At 49.6% G+C, this 26,423-nt stretch overlaps 1 protein-coding gene across 8 annotated transcripts in view; it reads right to left on the minus strand.

Moving 5' to 3' along the window:
- Positions 1-26,423, minus strand: part of HMBOX1 (homeobox containing 1) — a 144,022-nt gene that overhangs the window by 36,621 nt on the left and 80,978 nt on the right. For all 8 annotated transcript variants that reach the window (XR_014523569.1, XR_014523570.1, XR_014523571.1 and 5 more), the window contains exons 3-5: positions 19,067-19,552; positions 17,127-17,212; positions 6,772-6,882 (exon numbers count right to left, since the gene is read on the minus strand). Coding sequence is in view for 1 of the 8 variants with exons in the window: in XM_083494639.1 (XP_083350765.1) it covers positions 6,772-6,882; positions 17,127-17,212; positions 19,067-19,552 (683 nt within the window). In the remaining 7 variants the exon portion in view is untranslated. The remainder of the gene's footprint in view (positions 1-6,771; positions 6,883-17,126; positions 17,213-19,066; positions 19,553-26,423) is intronic.

Consider the following 26,423-nt stretch of genomic DNA (forward strand, 5'->3'; position numbering starts at 1 on the left):
CCCGGAAACTACAACTAATCCAGAATGTGGCAGCTAGACTGGTGACTGGGGGCGGCCACCGAGACCACATAACACCTTGAAAGACCTACATTGGCTCCCAGTACGTTTCCGAGCACAATTCAAAGTGTTGGTGCTGACCTTTAAAGCCCTAAGTGGCCTCGGTCCTGTATACCTGAAGGAGCGTCTCCACCCCCATTGTTCAGCCTGGACTGAGGTCCAGCGCCGAGGGCCTTCTGGCGGTTTCCTCCCCGCGAGAAGTGAGGTTACAGGGAACCAGGCAGAACGCCCTCCCACCAGATGTCAAAGAGAACAACTACCAGACTTTTAGAAAACATCTGAAGGCAGAAATGTTTAGGGAAGATTTTAATGACTGGTGTTTTAATGTATTTTTAACCTTTTGTTGCAAAATGTGCCTGGCACCTGCCTAATTTCTAGCACTGATTCAGCAGCTGGGGTGCAGTCTTAGCTCATTGGCAGAGAATCTGTTTTGCATACAGGAGACCCCAGGTTACATCCCCAGACGCTCCAGGTAGGGCAAAGATATACTCACTTCCCACAACCCTACAGGTAGGTGCTGCTAGCCAGTGTCAACAGTACTATGCCAGATGAGACCCCCAAAACTGTAGTATAAACACCGACAACTGGGAAACACTGGCCTGCGAGCGCTCCAGTTGGAGAACAGCCTTTACCAAAGGTGGCATGGGCTTTGAAGACACTCGAACTCAGGACGCAAGGGAGAAAGGTGCTAAGAGGAAGGCACGCTTGGCAAATCCACACCATGATCACCTCCCGCCCGGAAACCAATGTCCCCACTGTGGAAGGACGTGTGGATCCAGAATTGGCCTCCACAGTCACTTACAGACTCACTGGTAAAACCGTGTTCATGGAAGACAATCTTACTCGGCTACAAGGGATCGCCAAAGAAGGAGGAAGGAGGAGGAGGAGGAGGTTTTTTAAAAACCTTTTTGCAAAGGCAACACTAGAAATTTCACAGCTGAGTCCTCAACTCTTTATTACTGTGCTTTGCTTCCTTTAAGTTGGGCTTTGTCTAAAACTTGAGATTTAGGTTTTCAAACCCTTTTTGTAAATTCAGTATTAGAAACTGTACCTTTGAGTCCTCAATCCTTTATTGCTGTGCTTTGCTTCACCTGGGTCAAGCTAGGATTACAGTACAGTGGTCCCCCACAAGACGAATGCCTCGCAAGACGGAAAACTCGCTAGATGAAAGAGTTTTCCGTTTTGGAGGTGCTTCGCAAAACGAATCTCCTATGGGCTTGCTTCGCAAGACGAAAATGTTTTGCGAAAATGTTTTCCCTCCCCTTTTTCTAAGCCGCTAAGCCGCTTATCAGCTGATCCGATAAGCTGATAAGCCGCTAAAAGCCGCTAATAGCGCTAATCCGCAAATCCATCAATGGGCTTGCTTCGCAAGACGAAAAAACCGCTAGACGAAGAGAATCACAGAACGGATTATTTTCGTCTTGCGAGGCACCACTGTACTTCAGAATTTTTGGGAGTTCTACCCCCTTTTTTGAATTTTGGTCATTTAAGGTTTAATATTTTTCTATTTCCTTCTGAGGAAACTGAATAGTTCAGCGAAACGAGGTTTGTAGCCAGCATCCCATTAAGGCTTTGTTCAATTTTAGGTTTTTCTAATTTTTTCCTTAAACTTTTTGATTTTTATTATTTAGTTTATTTTCATAAGATTATAATTCTGGTCGATTACTTCTCGTTTCAGGGATTTTCACGGTATTTCATTTGTTTTGTGCAACTACTTGGGTTAAAGCAGAAGCTGGGAGCAGATTCAGGAAGGACATTCTGGCATTTGTGCTAAAAAACAAGAAGAATATCCCCAAAACGGACCCAGGGGGTTGATGCCTCGCATCTCCAAGCCGAGCCTGAGTCTGTGACAGCCAAGGGAAGAAGAGATGGGGAGCTCAGCCAAGGGAACTCATTCATCCTCTCCCACTTGGCTGGCTACCTGCTGGCCCTGCCAGACTGATCCGGTCCGCCCTAATGAATCAGTGCCGCTGGTGTCAAAGCGTGGGCGCTCCGAGGTGGGTCGGCCAATGCGGCAAAGCTCCGACCAGGTTCCCAAACGTGCTTTGCTCGGAACACTGGCGGGCGAGCCGCAGGGCCCTTGCGGGAAGAAGCACCAGCCAGCTTGGTGGAGGAGAGCCCTGCTGGATCATGGCCCTTCTAGTCCAGAACCCTGCTCTCGCGGCGGCCAAACAAGATGCTTATGGGAAGCCCACGAGCAGGACCCGGGTGCAACAGCAGCACTCTCTCCCATCCTGTGGTTTCCGGCAGCTGGCGTCTGGAGGTATGCAACCTCCAGCAACAGAGGCAGAGAACAGCTGTTGTGATTAGAAGCCCTGACCAGACTTATCCTCCTTGAATCACCGTGTTTTTCGCTCCATAAGACGCACCTGACCACAAGACGCACATAGTTTTTAGAGGAGGACAACAAGGGGGGAAAAAATTCTGAACGAAACAGTAGATGTATTATTTTTGTGGTTCATGCTGTGGCCACAGACATGTGATTTGACGGTGAGTTTGGGGTGACCCAATGCAAAAATCCTGAGGATCCATGTGGATCCGTGCTTTGTAACCACGTTTTTTAACCATTGCAGCCCCAGGAAACAGTGGATGCCTGATTTTTTTGGTGCAGGCTGTAGCCATGGACATACTATGTGATCTGATGGTGAATTTGGGGTGACCCAATTTAAAAATCCTGAGGATCCATGGGCTTTTACCTCCCGCCTCCCAGGTAGCCTCCCCTAGCGTCCCTTATCTCTCTCCCGATCCCACCGATCAGCTGCTTGCTTTAAACACCCCCTTCCCTCTTGTTTGCCTTAGTGTCTTTTCCTTAGCTGGAGCAGTTTTTTGCTCCTCCTTTTCTTCTAACTTCTCTCCTTATTGCTTTAGTCTTCCTGTTTCCCCCCTTTGCAAGTTGGCTGTCTTTACCTCCCCCTTCCCAGGCAGCCTCCTTTATCGCTAGCGTCCCTTATCTCTCTCCCCGATCGGCAAGCGATCAGTGGCTTTGTTTCAACACCCACTTCCCTCTTTCAAAAATAATAATAGCATGATCTGCTTTTTGCCCCTGGGCAATTCGGCTCCAGGGACCACACATTCGCTCCATAAGATGCACAGACATTTCCTCTTACTTTTTAGGAAGAAAAAAATGCGTCTTATGGAGCGAAAAATATGGTATCCATGGTGGCTTGACTCGGCCTCCATGGTTGTATGAAGCAACGCTCCTGAAAACCAGTTGCTGGAATGGCTGGAGGGGAGAGTGCTGCTCTTGGGCTCAGATCCTGGCTAGACGGCTTCCCATGTTGTTGACCGGATGCCAGACTAGGTGGGCCATTGGCGTCATCCAGCAATGCTCTTCTTGTGCTCTTAGGATAGCCTTTTCTTCTGTGAAGTTGGTGGCTGTCCCTACATCTGCTGGCAGCAGCTTCCACTCTTTGCTATGAGTTGTGGACCTCGCTTTGGCCTGTCCTTAATCTCTCAGACTTCAACTTCGTTGGAGGAATGTTAGCGAGAGGTACACAAAAACCTCCATGTGCGGTGGCCGTACATGCTGGGAGTCCCCCCTCTTAATTTATAAGAAGTCACATATGGAAGATAGGAGCACAGAGCGACAGATGCACCTCAGCAAAATAATACCGGGGCAATGCAAAAATCCTCAGCTTTTCAGAAGGAAGTGGCCGTGTCATAAAATCTGCATTAAAATACGGAACTGCCCTATAACCGGTAAGATCGTTTTGTCCATCCAGCCTGGTATTGTGCAGGATCCGAGGCAGAGGTCCCCCTCTGTTATCTGCTACCTGGAGACGTCAGGAAGGGCCATAGCTGGGAGAGAGCCGTCACTGGAAGCCAGGAGAGCCTCTGCCAGTCAGTATAAACAATACAGAGCTGGGGGACCAATGATCTTCCATAGAAAGTGCTCTACCAATGAGCCGTGGTCCTTCTAAAAAGGCAAATCCAGGCACTGTACTCCTGGGCTTGCACCTCACTCACCAGCCACTTGAAAATTTGTGGCCTAAGCCCCCCAAGTAGAAAAGCACACCTATTCCTTTTGATTACTTTGGAGGTAAGAGAAGAGGTAGCCTCAAATTGCAAATTCTCATTGACAAAGCCAGATAGGAAGGAAGCGAAGGAAGGAGGGAAGGGAGGGAGGGAGGAAAGGGAAGGAAGGGAGGGAGGGAGGGAAGGAAGGAAGGAGGGGAGGGAGGGAGGGAGGAAGGAAGGAAGGGAGGGGAAGGGAGGGAGGGGAAGGGAGGGAGGGGAAGGGAGGGAGGGAGGGAGGAAAGGGAAGGAAGGAAAGAAGAAAAGAAGGAAGGGAGGGAAGGGGGGAGGAAGGGAGGGAGGAAAGGGAAGAGAAGGAAGGAAGGAAGGAAGGAAGGAAGGAAGGAAGGAAGGAAGGAAGGGAGGGAGGGAGGGAGGAAGGGGAAGGGAGGAAGGGGAAGGAAGGAAGGAAGGAAGGAAGGAAGGAAGGAAGGAAGGAAGGAAGGAAGGAAGGAAGGAGAAGGGAGGGAGGGAGGGAGGGAGGGAAGGGAAGGAAAGAAGGAAGGAAGGAAGGAAGGAAGGAAGGAAGGAAGGAAGGAAGGAAGGAAGGAAGGCAGATTAGAAGCACATATCAGCTTAAATATTACTGCTTAATTTCTGTAAAGAGATATGTGCATCCTATTTTTCTGCCAGAAGATAGCTAGTGATAGAGTGCAAAACTACCTACCAGCAGACACAAAACAAGGAGGGAGTGTTTTGGAAAGTACATACAAACAAACAAAAAAGTGGAAGGAAGGGGTTGTTTTTTTGCTTGCTTTCTGAGGCAAAGAAAGCCAGTGTGTTGTTCCAGAGCACTCTACCTGCTTCAGCTGAAAGTGACTCAATTTCGTTTTGCCTGGACAATTTCCAATGGCCTTAAGGAACCAGAATTAACCCTGAGCACTGACACCAGCAAAAAACCGACCATGTTTTAGCCGTGTCGTCTTCAAGGACAAAGACCTCTCTTTTTGCCTCACTCGCTGCAGGAGGAAGAAACACGCACTGGGTGGACCGACTCGAAGAACTACAAGATATCTGCTACCTAATCTGCACAGCAGATTTCTGGGTATCCAGAAATTGTGGGGTGAGGAAGGGAGCAGCCCCCAACCTCAAATGTACCAAAATCCTCTAGCTTTGAAAGAAAAAACAAGTTTCTAGCATTTGTTGTCTTTGTCCATGGAGTTTTCTTGGCAGGGATACTGGAGTGGCTTGCCGGTCCTTGCCAACAAAGGTCCATATAGTTAAAGCTTTGGTTTTCCCAGTAGTGTTGTATGGAAGTGAGAGCTGGACCATAAAGAAGGCTGATCACCGAAAAATTGATGCTTTTGAATTATGGTGCTGGAGGAGACTCTTGAGAGTCCCATGGACTGCAAGAAGATCAAACCTCTCTATTCTGAAGGAAATCAGCCCTGAGTGCTCCCTGGAAGGACAGATCCTGAAGCTGAGGCTCCAATACTTTGGCCACCTCATGAGAAGAGAAGACTCCCTGCGAAAGACCCTGATGTTGGGAAAGGAGAAGGGGATGACAGAGGATGAGATGGTTGGACAGTGGTCTCAAAGCTACCAGCATGAGTTTGACCAAACTGCGGGAGGCAGTGGAAGACAGGAGTGCCTGGTGTGCTCTGGTCCATGGGGTCACGAAGAGTCGGACACAACTAAACGATTAAACAATTGTATTTTAATCTTTTGTTGGAAGCCGCCCAGATGGGCGGCATATAAATAATAATAATAATAATAATAATAATAATAATAATAATAATAATTTGCAATCCTCTGCATCACTGCATGCTGAGCAAACTCTTATTGCATTATCTTACGCCTGTTGCCTTTGGGGATCCTTAAGGACTGAGACTGGGACTTAAGGACTGAGATGCTGGTGCTGCTGTGGGTTAAACCACAGAGCCTAGGACTTGCCAATCAGAAGGTCAGCGGTTCAAATCCCCACAATGGGGTGAGCTCCCGTTGCTCGGTCCCTGCTCCTGCCAACCTAGCACTTCGAAAGCACATCAAAGTGCAAGTAGATAAATAGGTACCACTCCGGCGGGAAGGTAAACGGCGTTTCCGTGCGCTGCTCTGGTTCGCCAGAAGTGGCTTAGTCATGCTGCCCACATGACCCAGAAGCTGTACGCCGGCTCCCTCTGCCAGTAAAGCGAGAGGAGCACCACAACCCCAGAGTTGGCCACAACTGGACCTAATGGTCAGGGGTCCCTTTACCCTTTGCCTTTAAGGACTGAGAGGCGGGAGGACAGAAACCAAATAAACAGTAATTCAGAGGCCACGGGCGATAGCTGTCATGGCATTTGAAGTTCCCATTCTTGTCCTACCGTCTCCCTCCGGTTAAACAAAACAGCAGCGCCGCCTGCTGACGAGCGAAGGAATTGCAGAGCAATGTTGTTCAGCACGCTTTGTTATCTTTCAAGTTTCGATTCCACGCCGTAAATTCCACGCGTGCCCCAAACCTCTGCCAGGCCCCCGATACAGACCCGTTTGCAGGGAAGTTCCCCATACCTTCCTGTGCCCAATGCAAGCCTCCTCCCACCCCCACCCACCCCTATTCCTGACCATGGATTGTAACTGGGGGGGTGGGGAGCAAGGGAGGGAGGAGGGAGGGGAAGGTCCATGCCGACCGAAGCACGATGAAGCCAACAACACTCACAGCCGCTGGGCAAAAGGTTTGGTTCAGAGGGAACAGCTGGAGTGTCTCGGCTTGGTTTTGTTTACCGGGGTTTGTCTTCTCAAGCTGGTACCATCGGTAAAAGGCCCTTTTCTTTTGCTCGCTCAGGTCCGATCCCTGTTGCAACAGCCAGTGGGAGATCCGGCTCTGGCTGATACCTGCAGGCAAGAGCAAAGAGAGGAGAGAGAAAAGGTGGATCTACATGGGGGGAAAACCCGCTGTAAATAAGTCATATATTAAAACGTTACAATAAAATGGAAAGAAAAAAAAGAACCGCTGTGTAAAATCGCATAGAAAAAGTCTGTGCTTTACAGCGCCATCTGCTGTTGCATGTTGATAACGCATTCAAAACACTGGTTTGTTTTTACTAATGTAGCTGAGGGTTATAAAGACTAGGACTAGCCGCCTGAGAAACAGTTTCTACCCAAATGCAATTTTGGTTTTAAACGCAGTATAAGGAGTCTCTGTGGGAGTATATTGTATTTTAAAATGGGGTATCAGAGTTTTTAGGGGGCTAACCAGGTTGGGATAGCAGGCTTGTTGGGTTTTGAATGTCTTATGCATATTTTTCAGTTTCGTTGTTCTGTATGGGACAATGACAATAAAGATTATCGTATCATATCATCAGTCCACAGAGAAAGAGAAACTATGCAACTGATTGCCACACCGTGTGGCTCCTCCTCTTGCGCACAAGTTTTCATCACGCCCTACGGACAACCTGTGATCAAGCCACACACGCTGTTCCCAATTCCCGTCCTGCCAGGGAGCATTAGGAAAGGAGCTGAAAATAAAACTGCCTATTTATCATAACGCCATCAGACAAAATCTATGGTGCGACCACATTTGGTTGCCTCGTGTCAAAAGGGGTATCGCAGGGTTTACGGCATTGCCATTCAAATGGTGTGGTTGTGTGTGCTGCATCTTGTGATCAGTTATGTGGGGCAGGGCTTACCTGGGGGCCCCAATATTTTATTCCAGTTATCACCCTGGCACTCCCCTGGGTAATCCCACTGCCACCCAGGGGGTGGTAAACTCCCTGCTTTGGGAACCACTGCCTTAATATCCCCATTCTGCATTAAATCCTATATTGAGTTATGCATTCCACCAGGAACATTTTGCAAGGTGCGTGGAACATCGTGACACCAGTTTTGGATTGGGATCCCTACTCTGGACACACAGTTTAGGTGCTTTGGGGCTAGAATACACAGACCCGGGCACTCTTATTTTAATTTAAAAAGAGCCTCTACATATATATATATGGCTTTGAGCTCTCACATTTAAGAGACCGAATTTTCAGATGACATTATTGTGATTAATTGCTCCTATCGCTTACATAGATAGACAACGACTTGCGGGGGGGGGGAGAGAGACAGTGAGCGCAGAATAGCAGCTTATAGGACATTACGAACACGTCCACCAGGAAGTGGAATGACTCACTCGGCCGTTCATTCTGCTCTGGACAGAACGATCCAGCCACGCATGTGCACTACCCAGGAGTAAACAGCAGTCAGCCCTGGGTGGATCAGAAATGCAGACCGGGAAGGAAGTGATAGAAATTGCCACATCTTTAAGATAACTTTGCATGCGGAAGAAAAGGGAGTGGGTGATAGTCCAAGACACGGAATGAATTTTTTGGTGGGGGGAGGGGCCATAGGTAGCAACTCCCTGGGGCCCTGGTAAAGGTAAAGGGACCCCTGACCGTTAGGTCCAGTTGTGGCCGACTCTGGGGTTGCGGCGCTCATCTCGCTTTATTGGCCGAAGGAGCCGGCGTACAGCTTCCGGGTCATGTGGCCAGCAGGACTAAGCCGCTTCTGGCGAACCAGAGCAGCGCACGGAAATGCCATTTACCTTCCCGCCGGAACAGTACCTATTTATCTACTTGCACTTTTTGTGCTTTTGAACTGCTAGGTTGGCAGGAGCTGGGACCAAGCAACGGGAACTCACCCCGTTGCGGGGATTCGAACCGCCGACCTTCTGATTGGCAAGTCCTAGGCTCTGTGGTTTAACCCACAGCGGCACCCGCATCCCATGCCCCATGAAGTGGCCGGGCACCCACAAATTTCGGTGCCAAGGCCATGAAAGCTGAATGGCCCTGGGCACCAACGGTCGTGGTGCTAAGCTGGCATTCCTGGGAGGGGCAGAGATTAACCGTAACTTCCGTGATAGGCAGGAAATCTACTTCTCTTTGCATTTTCAAAACGGGAAGCGTATCATTCATTAAACACTCCCCTGTGTGTTATTTTTAGGATCTGGACTCGAAGTGCCTGGGTAGATGGCTCAGTGCGCTGGCTCACGTGTGGTGCTAAGCCAGGGGTTGGCAAGCTTACCGGACAATGGGCTGGTCCACGCTCCTTCTGTTGGAGGGTGGGCGGCAGTGTGTGCACACGCACACTCTTCTGGGTTGGAGGAGCGCGCATGTGTGTGCACACACACTATTTCCGGCGCTTTTCCGACCTAAATGTGCCCCAGAAATAGCATGTGTGCATGCGCACGGGCGCTTCTCTGTCCTGCACGCGTGCGCACACGCTATTTTCAGTGCATATCCGGGTCGTAGGAGCGCCTATGCGCATGCACACAGGCACCATCAACCCGGAAGTCAGTAAGAGTGGGCGGCAGGGGGCAGCAGGGGTCGCCATGGGCCAGTTAGACGAGCCCCGTGGGCCGCTACTGGCCCATGGACCGTAGGTTGCAGACCCCTGTGCTAAGCCAAACCACGGTTTAGTGTGCATGATCACAGGCTCTGGGAGAGGACATTGTGGCTTCTTTGCTCTTCCTTGGTTGCCACTGCGCTGGGTTTAGTGGTTTCATCCTCTGACGAACAGCCTAACTATGGCACCAAGAGAGCGGAAACACGACCTCAAGTTCAGAGAGTGGGCTAAGCCAAACCATGGTTTACTTCAGCACAGCAAGAGAATGATGGAAAGTGGCCACAATCACCTCCTCCCCACAATCTCCACACACAGGCATTCGTGCAAAGACACGGTTTGGTTTGGTGAGAACCGATTCCTGAATTTTAGCTGTGGATCCTTCGCTGCAGAAGGCTGGACTAGACCGGGGGTTCCCAAACTTGTGCCTCCCGCTGGTTTCAGACTACAATTCCCATCATCCCTGACCACTAGTCCCACCAGCTAGAGATGATGGGAGTTGTAGTCCAAAAAACCAAGATCCGGGTCCCTTCCAACTGTACAATTTTATGAAAACCAGGCCACTGTGATCAAGGGAAGTGCTTTGGACACATTAAAGGACTCTATCTACTTCATAATTCACAGCTTTGAGGCAGAGCTTTATTTTTACAATGTGTTTTAAACACGACATTTGAAACGTATTCTTTTCGCATTTTTATTTGGTTGCCAGCCGACTGGTTTCCACTGAAACACCCTTTTTGCCTGGGGAACACGACCAGGGCTGATGACCCTGGGAGACCCCTTTCCCACATCACAGTCCCCCCGCATCCCAAATTAGTTCCCACTGCGTGCTTTTCCCCAATCTCCTCTCTAGAGGGCGCAAGCATGAAAGCGTGAGCCCCTTTCCACTGGGTCTTCCTGCACAGGCTATTATTAGCTCCGGTTCACCCTGTCATTCGCCTTATCTGCGTATTATTAATAAGCTGCCCTGCCCATCAGCATCTTGTTTGTCTTACTACACAACCCTTGAAAGGCAGCTTCTATAAATAAAAGACTTCCGCATTCCTCTCTGAGATCACCCGCTCCGAGACCCCACAGCGAATTCTCCCCTGGCCTCCTCGCTGGCCCAAGTAGGACCAATTCAGCCAGCTAGCCCTGGGGATTATTTACTGTATTTTTCGCTCTCTAAGACGCACCTAGTTTTTGGAGGAGGAAAACAAGAAAAAAAATATTCTGAATCTCAGAAGCCAGAACAGCAAGAGGGATCGCTGCGCAGCGAAAGCAGCAATCCCTCTTGCTGTTCTGGCTTCTGGGATAGCTGCGCAGCCTGCATTCGCTCCATAAAACACACACACATTTCCCTTTACTTTTTAGGAGGGAAAAAGTGAGTCTTATAGAGCAAAAAATACGGTAATTGATTTTTGAATTTTATTGTTATTCATGTTTTTATACTGTATTTTATGCTGCTTTTATAATGAAGTGTTTTAAATTTGTTGTTAGCCACCCTGAGCCCGGTTTTTGAACCAGGAAGGGCAGGGTATAAAAATATATATATATATTATTATTATTATTATTATTATTATTATTATTATTATTATTATTATTATTATTCTGGGCTAGTGCTTATCAGTTGCTGCTTTGTGTAGGGCTTCCCCTAATAATAATAATAATAATAATAATAACAACAACAACAACAACAACAACAAACAACAACAACTACTAACTGCAGCAGCATGCTTTTGGGTTTTTCCCTTTTTTCAGCTGTTCTGCTCTATTTTGCTGCATGGCATTACTTTATTATTGTTCCATTGCATTTATAGCTTGCCCTTTTTCTCTAAGGACCTCAAGGTGGCACGCCTGAGAAAGCCAAACACAAAATTTCAACCAGCCTCCCAGGTTTTTTTCTCCAGCCCTCTACTCAGACCAGATTCCTTCTCACCAGCCCTGCTCTGTGTATCCCCACCACGACCACTTCCCAAGTCCTGTGACTAATAATAATAATAATAATAATAATAATAATAATAATAATAAATTTATTTATACCCCGCCCTCCCCAGCCAAGACTGGGCTCAAGGCAGCTAACACCAGATATAAAACAATTGATTGAAATACAACTTAAAAAAACAAGATTAAAATACAACATTAAAATGCAGCCGCATTTCAGCAGAAACTCAGACACCTATTCGGGGATGAAAACGTCCAATCTTCACCAAGGCCAACTATCCAGACTGGTCCTACGTGGGCCAGAAAAAAGCCAGGGAAGTCCCCAAGTAGGAGTTCCATCACAGAAGGAAAAGGAAAGAGGAGGAAGGGGATCAAGCTGATTCCAAGCCAAAAGCCAGGCGGAACAACTCTGTCTTACGGGCCCTGCTTAGCTAGAATGTGCCCCTGAAATACAGAAATACTTCTTGCTCGGAGGAAGGGGGGGAAAGAGGGTGGGGTGGGTGACTTTAGCGTGACTGCAAGATAGCCTGCTGTGCAAAGAATCATAGAATTGTAGATTGAAGGTACACCAGCGGTCATCCAGTCCAACCCCCTGCAATGCAGGAATCTTAACTAAAGCATTAATGGCAGACGGCCATCCAATTTCTTCTTAAAAACATCCGATGAAGAAGAGTCCACAACCTCCCGAGAAACTCGGTTCCACTTTCAAACAGCTCTTACAGCCTGAAAGTTCTTCCTGGTGTGTAGTCGGAATCTCCCTTCTTGTTACTTGAAGCCATGGGTTCGAATCCCGCCCTCCGGAGCAGGAGAAAACAAGCTTGCTCCCTCTTCCATGAGATACTTGAAGACGGCTCTCATATCTCCTCTCCGTCTCCTCTTTTCTAGGCTAAACCTACCCAGCTCCTTCGACCGTTCCTCATAAGGCTTCGTTTCCAGACCCTCCACCATCTTGGTTGCCCTCCTCCACACATGTTCCAGCTTTCAATATCCTTCTTAAATTGGGGTGCCCAGAACAGGACACAGTATATCTTCATGTGCATCCTTCATGAGAGTGGCAACACGAGAACGGGCCTTTTCCCATTTGTGAGATGCTCTCCCCATGGAAGCCTGCCTGGCTCCTTCATCCTACACCTTTAGGCAACAGGCAAAACATTCCTCTTAATCCAGGCCTTCGGCTGATTACATCCGATACCCTTTTAAATGTGTTGTGGGAGGCGATGAGGGGAGTGGATATTGGTTTGTTTCTGTTCTTGTTTTTATTGTGGACTGTGTGTTTTTTGTGCAACTCCCTCCCATCAGATGTCAAGGAGCGAAGGAATACACAACCTTTAGAAGATCTCTGAAGGCAGCCCTGTGTCAGGAAGTTTTTAATGTTTGACGTTTTATTTTGTTTTTATGTGTGTTGGAAGCCACCCAGAGTGGCGGGGGCAACTCAGCCAGATGGGCGGGGTATAAATATTATTGTTATTATTTCTACTACCAGTATTAGTATTTTTAGGCTGCGAATCACCCTAAGATCTACAGATGCAGGGCCAGATACTACTACTACTACTACTCCTACTAGTACTACTATGATGACTAACACAGTCATACCTCGGGTTACAGACACTTCAGATTGTGTTTTTTTTGGGTTACAGACCACCGAAACCTGGAAGTATCAGAACGGGTTACTTCTGGGTTTTGGTGGTCGGGCATGCGCAGAAGCACTAAATCGCACTTTGCACATGCGCAGAAGCACCGAATCGCAACCCGCATGTGTGCAGACGCTGGTTGCGAACGTGAATCCTGCACAGATCACGTTCGCAACCCGAGCATCCACTGTAATAGAGAGTTTCATCTGTTACTCCACGCCTTTTCCCATCTGATCACACATCCTCTGGCACACGGGCCCTGGAAGCTTTCATACGAGCAAATGTACGATAACGGTTCTGTGCCCCTGATTTAAGCCTCACATTTCCAGAGCACGCTGCCTGCTGCTCTGTCCAATGCCTGCCTGGGTCAGAGGAGTTAACAACAATAAACCAGAAGCTCACTGCTGCTTATTCAGAAGAAGAAGAGAGGGGAATTATGCTCGGAAACAGCCTGCGCTGAAATGACAAATTAAGGGGAGGGGGCTCACAAAGCCCTTCGCTTAAGCCGGAAAGGCCCGGCTGTCAAGATTCGAAGCAAAGCTATTGTCCTTACGCAGGCACGCAACAGCGCTCCGGGGTCTGCCACCACACGATGCAAGAGATATGATCCATCTATTTAATTTAGTCTTTGCATCTATTTGTTATTTAGATTTATAACTTGCCCTTCTACGCTGTCGTCATTGCAGTCGGCTCCCAGGTGCAACAGGCCTCCCGTATTAGCCAATAATCATAATAACAACAGCAACAATTTATTATTTATACCCAGCCCATCTGGCTGGGTTTCCCCAGCCACTCTGGGCGGCTCCCAATCAAATATTAAAAACACAATACAGTGGTACCTCGGGTTACATACGCTACAGGTTACAGACTCCGCTAACCCAGAAATAATACCTCAGGTTAAGAACTTTGCTTCAGGATGAGAACAGAAATCGTGCTCTGGCAGCACGGCAGCAGAAGCAGGCCCCATTAGCTAAAGTGGTGCTTCAGGTTAAGAACGGACCTCCGGAACGAATTAAGTTCTTAACCCGAAGTACCACTATACAGCATTAAACATTAAAAACTTCCCGAAACAAGGCCTAAGGGACGCGGGTGGTGATGTGGGTTAAACCACAGAGCCTAGGACTTGCTAATCAGAAGGTCACCGGTTCGGTGAGCTCCCGTTGCTCGGTCCCTGCTCCTGCCAACCTAGCAGTTCGAAAGCACGTCAAAGTGCAAGTAGATAAATAGGTACCGCTATGGCGGGAAGGTAAACGGCGTTTCCGTGCACTGCTCTGGTTCGCCAGAAGCGGGTTAGTCATGCTGGCCACATGACCTGGAAGCTGTACGCCGGCTCCCTCGGCCAGTAAAGCGAGATGAGCGCCGCAACCCCAGAGTTGGCCACGACTGGATCTAATGGTCAGGGGTCCCTTTACCTTTAAACAAGGCCTAAACGAATTCCCCCCTTAAAGCCAAGGCCAGCGGGGGGAAATTCTATGCGGCTTATGCTCCCAGTTAACTGGGAGAAAGCCCTGCTGTACTCAGCGGTCCTTAAGCGCAAGAGTAAACATGTAGAATGTCATGGGCTGGCCAGATGATGAGAAGCAGTGAGAGACTCCAGCTGGGGAACCCCCAAGGGAATCCCCAGGAGAAGGCGGCTCAGAGCCAGGGGGTGATGATGGTTGGGCAGAGGGAGGAAGAGGGAGAAGACTGGGAGGTGTCGGGAGCTGAAGGGGCAACAGGGTTTAGTGAGCAGTCCTGAATCAGACGCAGGAGGGAGGCCGGAAGACAGAGATGAGGCAGGATGCTGAAGAAACCAAGGAATCTATTCCCGGCTGCATCAGCAGAAGTCGAGTGTTCAGATCAAGGGAAGTCATAGTACTGTGGTACCTCGGTACAGTAAGTACCGTATTTTTTGCTCTATAAGACTCACTTTTTCCCTCCTAAAAAGTAAGGGGAAATGTGTGTACGTCTTATGGAGCGAATGCAGGCTGCGCAGCTATCCCAGAAGCCAGAACAGCAAGAGGGATTGCTGCTTTCACTGCGCAGCGATCCCTCTTGCTGTTCTGGCTTCTGAGATTCAGAATATTTTTTTTCTTGTTTTCCTCCTCCAAAAACTAGGTGCGTCTTGTGGTCTGGTGCGTCTTATAGAGCGAGAAATACGGTACTTAATTGGTTCCGGAGGTCCGTTCTTAACCTGAATCTGTTCTTAACCTGAAGAACCACTTTAGCTAACGGGGCTTCCTGCTGCCACCGCACCACGGGAGCATGATTTCTGTTCTCATCCTGAAGCAAAGTTCTTAACCCAAGGTACTATTTCTGGGTTAGCGGAGTCTGTAACCTGAAGCGCCTGTAACCCGAGGTACCACTGCACCACTATTCTGCGTTGGTCAGACCACACCTGGAATATGGTGTCCCGTTCTGGGTGCCACCGTTTAAGAAGGATGTTGACAAGCTGGAACGTGGGCAGAGGAGGGAGACCAAGATGATCAAGGGGTCTGGAAACCAAGCCTTATGAGGAACGGTTGAAGGTGCTGGGTACGTTGAGCCTGCAAAAGAGAAGACTGAGAGGAGATGTGATAACCATCTTCAAGTATCTCAAGGGCTGTCACATGAAAGATGGAGCAAGGTTGTCCCCCCCCCCCCCGCTGCAGAAGACAGAACTCGAACCCATGGCTTCAAGTTACGAGAAAGGGGATGATTCCAACTCAATACCAGGAAAAACTTTCTGACAGTAAGAGCTGTTTACCAAGAACTCTGGCCACACCTTTTAATTTAAGGAATAATTCCTACTCAAGACTTAAGATGAAAAACGTGTATATTCTGCTAATATATATAATTCCTTAAATTAAAAGGTGTGGCCAGAGTTCTTGGTATATCCTTTTCAGTGCATTTCCAACAAGAACTCCAATTTCTTTAATAGTAAGAGCTGTTTGACAGGGAATGGTCTCCCTTGGGAGACTGTGGGCTCTCCTTCCTCGGAGGTTCTTAAACAGAGGCTGGATGACCATCTGTCACGGGTGCTTTAGCTGAGATTCCTGCATTGCTGGGGGTTGGACTAGATGACCCCTGGAGGTCCCTTCCGACTCTACGATTCTAAGAGCCTTATGCTCTCCTGACTGAGCCATTCACTCTCTTTAGCATCTAGCACAGCGGTTCTCAACCTGTGGGTCCCCAGATGTTGTTGGACTACAACTCCCATCATCCCTGAGCTCTGGCCTTGCTAGCTAGGAGTGATGGGAGTTGTAGTCCAACAACATCTGGGGACCCACAGGTTGAGAACCGCAGAAAGGAAGACAAAGCGACGGAAGGAGGCAGCCTTAAGTGTTTACCCCTCGCTTGGCTTAAGTAGGCAGGTTGGGTTATTGGGCTAATGAAACAACATGGGTGCAATTAAACAAAAGCTTTTCCAGCCAAGCACCCCACAAGGCCTGGATGGCCTATTAGGTAAAGGTAAAGGGACCCCTGACCATTAGGTCCAGTCGTGACCGACTCTGGGGTTGCGGCGCTCATCTCGCTTTATTGGCCGAGGGGGCTGGCGTACAGCTTCCGGGTCATGTGGCCAGCATGACTAAGCCGCTTTTGGCGAACCAGAGCAGCGCATGGAAATGCCGTTTACATTCCCACCAGAGCAGTACCTATTTATCTACTTGCACTTCGTGCTTTCGAACTGCTAGGATGGCAGCAGCTGGGACCGAGCAACGGGAGCTCACCCCATCACGGGGATTCGAACCGCCGACCTTCTGATCAGCAAGTCCTAGGCTCTGTGGTTTAACCCACAGCACCACCCACTTCCCGGATGGCCTATTCCGAACCCTAAAAGGGCCAGAACCTCACCTTCCCATTCTCAACGGAAGGGCTGCGGATGACGTTCACAATTTAAAAACAAAGCCATTTCGGTGCTAAGCGCTTGACGCCCGTTACAGCATTCCTAAGAAAAGCAGGGAGATATCCTGCTGACGTAAGCCGCGTAAGGAACAGGGGGAGAGAAGATCAGGCAGGGCAAGGGAGGTGCAGAGAAAGAGAGAGAGACTGATTCACCAGGGAAGTTCCACAATGGGTCTTAAATCAAAGGCATACATTATCATGACTAAGCTGACAGATTTGCACCGCAATGCAGAAAGCCAAGCGATATCCCAACATCTGCGCCGGCAGGAGAAGGCGCGGCGAGACGGTGGTGCTGAGCTACGGAGAGGGGGTCCAGGCGAGGCGTTTCCGAGCTCTTACCTGTTACCTGCGCTACGACGGCTTGCGAAATCCTCCGGTTGGCCAGGAAGGCTTTGATTTCCTCTTTTATCACGCTGCTGTCCCTCCTAACAAAACAGGGGGAGTTTTTTTGGGGGGGTTGGAGGGTGGACAGGAGGGGAGGGGAGACGAAGAAGAAGAAGAAGGTTAAAAAGAGGGGGGGCAAGAAAGAGAGCCAGAGTTGAAGACGCGTTTAATTGGGGGTGGGGGCGGCAGAGGGAGCGAAGGGCCTGACGGATGGCCCTCGCCGTCGGACATTGCTTTTAATCCGCGTCGCTGGCTGATCAAAGCGCACGAGGAGAACGGATGACTCGCAGTCCGTGTAAATTCATGCAAGCCATATGGGATGCGCAAAGTTTCATTACGGAGGGATGAATAAATCTCTCCCACCAGTGACGGCGCTGGCATCAAACTAGGGTGTTGCACATGGGGGTGTAGCTTAGCGCATTACTTAGCCGTTACTCGGGGACAGAGAACATGTTCTGCGAATCAAAGGCCACGGGTTCAAACGCATCTTCAGGGTGGGTTGGCAAAGAGACCAGTCTGAAATCCCGAGAGGGCTGCTGCCAGCCTGTGTAGACAAATTAGGCCCCTCCGGGCCTCGCCGTCTGGCCTCAGGGCTCTGCCCACGACCCCTCACCCCACCCCAAATGCTTTTGCCCGGCAGGAACGTGTCCTCATGACGAATTTATGCTCCTTGCTCCACCCACTTTTCCCTCTGGCCCCGCCCACCACTGTCTTGTGGCCCTCGGAAGGCGGGCCAGATGGGGAAACGGCCCTTGGGGTCTCTGTCCCCCCCCCCCCGATCTAAGGCCTGCTTGGGCCACATGAAATTCTGACTATTATTATAATTATAATTTATAACCACCTTTCTCCCTGACAGTGACTCAAGGCAGTTTGAAGGTAAAATAAGAACATCTGAAAACTGGGGATGGTGACAATGATTTGAAAAAAACCCAACAATTATACACTAACAGAATTAAAACACTGATTCATAGGACTGCAGGGCTGGAGGTGACCCTGAGGGTCATCTAGTCCAACCCCCTGCAATGCAGGGATCTCGACTAAAGCATCCGCAACATGATATCTATCTATCCATCTCTCTATCTCTCTGGGAGCAGCCGCTAAACAGTAGCAGGAACTTTCTCCAGGAAATTTTCATTAAAGTTTTCACAATACAGTTGTACCTCGGGTTAAGTACTTAATTCGTTCTGGAGGTCTGTTCTTAACCTGAAACTGTTCTTAATCTGAAGCACCACTTTAGCTAATGGGGCCTCCCGCTGCTGCCGCGCCGCCGGAGCCCGATTTCTGTTCTCATCCTGAAGCAAAGTTCTTAACCCGAGGTACTATTTCTGGGTTAGTGGAGTTTGTAACCTGAAGCGTATGTAACCTGAAGCGTCTGTAACCCGAGATACTACTGTACAATAAAATTCTATCTAGAATAAATGAAATTAGAAAGAAAGAAAGAGAAACAACAAAAGGAAAGGGAGGAAGGCAAAGGAAGAAAGAAAAGAGAGGAAAAATACAACATAAATAATAAAACACACACAGAGAGATATCCCCCTCTATTCTAATTGTACCCTAATTTCCAATCCACACACATTAGGAGGAACTTTCTGTCGGTAAGAGCTCCTTGACCGTGGAGCGGTCACCTCAGGAAAAAGGTAGACCTTCCTTGAAAGCTTTCGAGGAGAGGTCGGACACCCCCTCGTCGTGGATGCTACACTTGAGATCCCTGAATTGCAGGGGTTGGTCTAGATGGCATCTGGGGGTCCCACAGAGAAATTCTGCGCTTTCTCTGATTTTCGTCAAACCGCCTTGCGCGCCCCGGTTGAGGAGAGGGAGGCCAGAATTAAGGGATGCGGTGCTAACGGCGAGCCCACCAGCAGGAGCGCGCCCCACCCCGAGCCCCATGAGCTCACCTCATCAGCTCCTCCACCTTGTCGTCCACGTCCAGGTCTTCTTCGGAGGCCTCGAAGCTGTACGTCCTCTGCGCCATGCTGCTGGCCAGAGGGTACCGCGTGGGCGACATCTTCCCATTGAAGGCGGAGAGCCGCTCGCTGCTCTCCCGGCCGTTCTGGTTGGTGGTGCAGGGCTGCGGGGAGGTGTCGTAGCTGTTGCTGGGCGAAGGGGACATCCCCGAGTGGTGCGTCTGCGTGGAGGCCGTGGCGGTGGAGGACGAGGCGGCCACGTTGTTGGTGCTGTTGCTGCAGGAGCCGCCGCCGGCCCCGTAGGCCGACCGCCGGCCGAACTTGTCGCTGTGCTCCTGGTCGAGGCGGTCGAAGGTCTCCAGAGCGTGCAGGATCTCGTGCCGCGTCATCCCGGTGCGCCGCAAGCGCTGTAGCAAGTCAATCTGCTCTATGGTGAACCGGGGCTCGTCGGTGTAGTGAAACATGGTTTCCAGCAGGCTGCGGGGGCACAGGGGAAGAAGGTGAGGAGGGAAGAAGGCGCAGGGACGCGAGAAAGAGGCCAGGGTGAGGCCAAAGGGGGCCCGTTTGCAGGAGCGAGTCAGCAGCAGGTCACACTGAAGGAGTTGGAGCTAGCTCGCTATTAGCAAAAACGGGTCTGAACGGAAGTGCAAGGCCTAATGTGCGCAGGAATGGGTCTGGGCTCATCTCTGCCTCTCTGCCTCCCTCCTCCTCTGCTTCATCTTCTGCCTCTGATTCTGGACTTCTCTCTGCCACAGATTCTCCCTGCTCACTAAACCCTGTTTCCTTTCCAGATTCCAACACTTCTTCAATAATTAATTAATTAGTTAGTTAGTTAGTTAGTTAATATTTATGCCCCAGCCACTCTGGGTGGCGCCCAACAGAATATTAAAAACATAATAAAAACATAGATGTCAACTTTTCCCTTTTCTTGCGAGCAATCCTATTCAGAAAAGGGAAATGTTGACAGCTATGAATAAAACCTCCCTTCAGGTGTCTTCTAAAAGTCAAATTGATATCTGATGAGAGGATGTTTCACAGGGTGGGTGCCACCACCGAAAAGGCCCTCTGCCTGGTTCCCTGTAACCTCACTTCTCGCAATGAGGGAACTGCCAGAAGGCCCTTGGCGCTGGACCTCAGTGTCCAGGCTGAACGATGGGGGTGGAGATGCTCCTTCAGGTCTACTGGGCCAAGGCCATTTAGGGCTTTAAAGGTCAGCACCAACACTTTGAATTGTGCTTGGAAATTCCCACCTCTCCACAGTCACCTACATCTCCTCCACTCTAGGGTTCCCTCTAAGCAATCGGAGACTGCTCCTGCAGGCGGCCAACCTCTCCTCCACCCTTTTCATGCTGGTTCTGGGAGACCAGGTGGCGAGGGGAGCTTGTCGCTGCAGGAGGGGCAGAACCCCGTGACTCTTCACCAGCCCGACTCATCTCTGCCTCTCGGCCTCCCTCCTCCCGATTCATCTTCTGCCTCCGATTCTAGGCTTATCTCTGCCACAGACTCTCCCTTCTCCCTAAGCCCTGTTATCTCTCCAGCTTCCGACACCCCTTCTCAGCCTGCTCCCTCTTTTCCCTCGGACCGCTCATCATCATCCCACCACCACTCCCTTGTTAGAATTCCTGCTCCGTGATTGCAGTCGTGGGATTGTTTCACATGACGGTGTATGTTTTGACTCCACAGAGTGGGAAGTGACGGAGACAGGTTGTTTGTGTTACTGTGTTCCGTGAAGTGGACTATTGTCTTTTGTTCTTTCTCTTTGCTGTCTGATACTAGAGAGAGAGGAAGCCATGTTGCAGTGCTCCATGTGTGTTTATATGTAAATAAAGTAGATTAGCCAAAATGCTGAGTTGCTGAGGTCTGTCGCGCAAGCTGTGAAGACTCTGCGGATCCCTAAGTGTGCCGATGTCTGTTGACATCGGTCGCTGTGATGTTCGGGCTGAAGGAAGCTTTTGAAGCTCCCGAACGATCAACCAGGAGGGAGAGAACATGCCAGTCGGGCATGTGTCTCTGTCGGGGTCCTACTCGAGTGTAGGACGAGCTCCTGTCATCCCTGGGCTCTGAGCCTTCATCCCTTAGGGTTCCCCAGCTGGTTCCTCCCCATCTTTCCTCTGCATCCAACCAGTCCCTGACACCCATCAAGGTCTCCAGTGGGAGAGAGTTCCACTGTTTAAAAATGTGTTGCATGAAAAAGGACTTCCTTTAACCATTTAACCATTCAGGCCCGCTGGACGTCCAGAGTTTGAGTCTTACGTACACATGCGCCAGCTGTTCACCCCCCACCTTTGCACAGCCGCCGTTCTGCCAACGCACTGGCCACTGCGATGCACAAGGAACCCTGATTAAAGACTGCGATGGTCCAGGGCCACTCTGGAAAGTTTTCCAGCATTCAGAAACAAGAGGCTTGAGAAGTCCTGGCATGCTTGCAGACTCCTCTCTGGACTCCGGCCAAGATCGCTGAACCTACACTTTAAAGGACACCGGGAGGGAAGCTGGCATGATCTGGTGGGCCGGACGGGGGCTGTCTTGGTGGCAAAAGTCCAGCTTCCATCACCAGCCAGAGACCTCATTAAAGTGACCACGCTGCCAGGAAGGCTCTTTGATCAGAGCTCCGAATTACGGCTGGGATCCAAAGTGCTGTTTCTGGCATGCCCAGGGACTTCCACCCACCTCTGTTGCCAGTGACGCACCTTTGGAACTCGCTGCCTCTTGATGCTGGCACGATTCCTTCCCTCCCAACTCTTCCAAAGTAACTTTTAAGGCAGATCCACTTCCCCAAGCCGTCTCTACTTGGCATAGTTAAGAGTGCTGGACCGGGACCTGGGAGACCAGGGTTCGAATCCCCGAATGCATTGCAGTAGTCCAAGCGGGAGATAACTAGAGGATGCACCACTCTGGTGAGACAGTTTGCGGGCAGGTAGAGTCTCAGCCTGCGTACCAGGTGGAGCTGGTAAACAGCTGCCCTGGACACAAAATTAAACTGTGCCTCCATGGACAGCTGGGAGTCCAAAATGACTCCCAGGCTGCGCACCTGGTCCTTCAGGGGCACAGTTACCCCATTCAGGACCAGGGAGTCCTCCACACCTGCCCGTCCCCGTCCCTCAAAAACAGTACTTCTGTCTTGTCAGGATTCAACCTCAATCTGTTAGCCGCAATCCATCCTCCAACCGCCTCCAGACACTCACACAGGATCTTCACTGCCTTCACTGGTTCCAATTTGAAAGAGAGGTAGAGCTGGGTATCATCGCATACTGATGAAACCCAGCCCAAACCCCCTGATGATCTCTCCCAGCGGCTGCATGTAGATCTTGAAAAGCATGGGGGAGAGGACAGAACCCCGAGGCACCCCACAAGTGAGAGCCCAGGGGTCTGAACACTCATCCCCCCCCCCACCACTTTCTGAACACGGCCCAGGAGGAAGGAGCGAAACCACTGTATAACAGTGCCCCCAGCTCCCAGCCACTCTAGATGAAATATATCAAAAATAAATACATTGATATATCCTTCTCCTTCCCGCCTCATTGGGGCAGTGGCAGACTGGGACCCTATGGCGCCCTGGGAAGGAGGCGTGAGAGTTCTCGCAGGGTCCTAGAGCCCTCCTACCTCCTTTCCAAATCCAGAGCATGTGCTCTGCTCACCCAGTCCTAAAAGGTAAAGGGACCCCTGACCGCTAGGTCCAGTCGTGGCCGACTCTGGGGTTGTAGCGCTCATCTCGCTTTATTGGCCGAGGGAGCCGGCATACAGCTTCCGGGTCATGTGGCCAGCAGGACTAAGCCGCTTCTGGCGAACCAGAGCAGCGCACAGAAACGCCATTTACCTTCCCGCCAGTGTGGTACCTATTTATCTACTTGCACTGATGTGCGTTCGAACTGCTAGGTTGGCAGGAGCAGGGACCAAGCAACGGGAGCTCATCCCGTCATGGGGATTCGAACCGCTGACCTTATGATCGGCAAGCCCTAGGCTCTGTGGTTTAACCCACAGCGCCACCCGTGTCCCAGTCCTAAATCCACCCCCAATTGGGGGAGGGCCCTTAGATCAGTCATAGGGCACCTGCCTTGCGTGCAGAAGTTCCCAGGTTCATTCCCTGGCATTTCCAGGTGAGGGTGACCTGAAACCTTGGCTGCTGCCAGTCAGTGCAGACAATACTGAGATAAATGGACTGTCTCTACACAAGGCAGCTTGCTATGCTTCTAACCTAGGCATGTCCACTGAGCAGGTAGTTCTACTGAGCGCAATGCGACTTGCTCCCAGGGCTATTTAACTGTTCAGTAAATGCAAAAGGGGCATGTCACATATTCTGATAAATCCTGGAGATGATATAAAGATAGATAGAGCACCAGGGATGGCTCAGTTGGTGGAGCATGAGACGCTTGATCTCAGGGTCGTGGGTTTGATCCCAACGTTGGGCACTGCAGGGGGTTGGACTAGATGACCCTCATGGGTCTCTTTCAACTCTACAATTCTACAATTCTATGATTAGATAGATAGATAGACAGATGAGGCAGACACACAGCATGCTTGCAATTATCGAGGAAATTAAAGCTTAATCGTCACTACAGAACCAATGATTACCATTACGAAGATTTTTTGAAAAGCAAGGTTAAGATTAAAGATGAAAAGATTTGAAGATGACGGCACAAAGTTGGTGGTCACACGGAGCTGGAAACTGAAATATGTTCTGAGAGATGAGAAGAATTCTGGGCACGGTGCTTGGACTGATACGGCTCGAGTTAAATGAATGAATGACGGAACAATATACTGCTTTTCCAGGAGAAATTGTATGTACGCATCCAGATAACAAATGCTTGGGTCAAGAGATTTGTTTCTGACTTTTTGCATGGGAAATGTACACCTATCAGCAAACGACAGAACTGAAGATAATGCTTGAACACATTTTGGTTGGAACCCGAAAATCTCTTGGAATCCTTAATTCTCTTGGAATCCTAAATGCACTTTCTAGACTCATCAAGCACAGGTAGAATTAACTTGGGGTAATTGCACACTAGAGACATCACCTTGCCAACAAAGGCCCGTATAGTTAAAGCTATGGTTTTCCCAGTAGTGATGTATGGAAGTGAGAGCTGGACCATAAAGAAGGCTGATTACCAAAGAATGGATGCTTTTGAATTATGGTGCAGGAGGAGACTCTTGAGAGTCCCATGGATTGCAAGAAGATCAAACCTCTCCATTCTGAAGGAAATCAGCCCTGAGTGCTCACTGGAAGGACAGATCCTGAAGCTGAGGCTCCAAGACTTTGGCCACCTCAGGAGAAGAGAAGACTCCCTGGAAAAGACCCTGATGTTGGGAAAGATGGAGGGCACAAGGAGAAGGGGACGACAGAGGACGAGATGGTGGGACAGTGTTCTTGAAGCTACCAGCATGAGTTTGACCAAACTGCGGGAGGCAGTGGAAGACAGGAGTGTTTGGCGTGCTCTGGTCCAGGGGGTCACGAAGAGGCGGACACGACTAAACAACAACAATTGCACACTAAACTAACAAGTTTTGTCAGAGGAAGCCCTGTGCAAGCTCTTCTGCTTGAGCAACAGGCTTTCCCTCCTGCACCCCCGAAATCGGCTTGGAGGGCAGTGGAACCCCAGAGGAGGAGGAGAGAGATGTCCTTCTGCCTGGAAATCCGAAACACTTGCGGTGGGAACACCCTCTTTTATTGCAACAGGGAATTCCTCCCGCCGAACTACCGGTGAAAAATCTGGCTTTTCTGCTATGTCCGTCCGAGTCTTTAGAACTGCAACTCTCAGCCGTAAATCTCACTGTTCACCAAATTTCTGCTGTAACACACACCTGCCTCTCCACAAGTGCTACTAAGAGTCTCGTTGAGGGAAACCTTAATTGCTTCCCAAAAAATGTCTGTGATTGAAGCCGGGTGCGGAATCGCAGATGCAGACAGTTCAATGTGGCCCCCGGGTCTCTCTCTGTGGCCCTCAAAACTCTCTCCAGGGCACATTTGCCTCTTGCCTGGCTGAAATGGGTCCTTGGATTCTGATAACGCCACTTGCTGGTCTGGGTGCAGGATGGGACAAGGGGCATGCATGGAAAATAGCCCTTTGCACAAAGGGATATTTCACATTCGCTGCCCTGCCCACTTCTGCCTCTGGCCACGCCCACCACTGCCGTACGGCCCCAGGGAGACTCCCCTGGAGGGAAGGCGGCCCTCGGGAACAAACAAGTTTCCTGCAACACCCTTCGCTCTCGCTCACGTGAGGAACTCATCCTGCATCTAACTTCCGGAGTGCTGAATTTTTCAGCTTTCAAATCCCCCCAAAATGAGGGGTGCTCATTTATGGATAGAGGGCAGTATACAAACTCACAAGATAGGATTAAGATTAGATAAAATATATTAGTTAAATTCATATAATTTATTTTTCCTGGTAAGCAAAATGTGTGTAAAATTGCATAGAAATAAACCTGTGGTAATATTATATATTACTATTACTATTCATTATCTATCTATCTATCTATCTATCTATCTATCTATCTATCTATCGTTTAGCATCTCCTGACGTTTTCAGAAGGCAAAACTAAAATAGTTAGGTTTTCTGAAAGTGGATTGCATGCTTCTTCACCAAACGCGGACTTGCCAAGCTATATGCAGTCTCATCACAAAAAAGGAATAGCTGATTTGAATTCCTCCAAACCCAAAATCGTATTTTCATTCCTTCCTCCTTCTGGCTTTTTAAAATCGTATCTAAATTTTTAGGAAGGAGGGAGTATGTGTGGAGTATGTAACTGAAAAACCAATAAAGGTCATTATTTTAAAAATCATATTTTCAAGACGCCTCGCTTAAAAAAATGGTTAAAAAAAATAAGTTTCACCTCCTAAAATGATGCACCCTAATCCAACAGCAGAGGCATCACCTTGCCGACAAAGGTCCGTATAGTAAAAGCTCTGGTTTTCCCAGTAGTGATGTATGGAAGTGAGAGCTGGACCATAAAGAAGGCTCATCGCCAAAGAATTGATGCTTTTGAATTCTGGTGCTGGAGGAGACTCTTGAGAGTCCCATGGACTGTAAGAAGATCAAACCTCTCCATCCTTAAGGAAATCAGCCCTGAGTGCTCACTGGAAGGACAGATCCTGAAGCTGAGGCTCCAAGACTTTGGCCCCCTCATGAGAAGAGAAGACTCCCTGGAAAAGACCCTGATGTTGGGAAAGATGGAGGGCACAAGGAGAAGGGGACGACGGAGGACGAGATGGTGGGACAGTGTTCTCGAAGTGACCAACATGAGTTTGACCAAACTGCGGGAGGCAGTGGAAGACAGGAGGGCCTGGCGTGCTCTGGTCCAGGGGGTCATGAAGAGGCGGACAAGACTAAACGACTAAACAATAACAACA

The sequence above is a fragment of the Podarcis liolepis genome, assembly GCF_965112155.1.
Source record: "Podarcis liolepis genome assembly, chromosome: 3".
Classification (NCBI taxonomy): domain Eukaryota; kingdom Metazoa; phylum Chordata; class Lepidosauria; order Squamata; family Lacertidae; genus Podarcis; species Podarcis liolepis.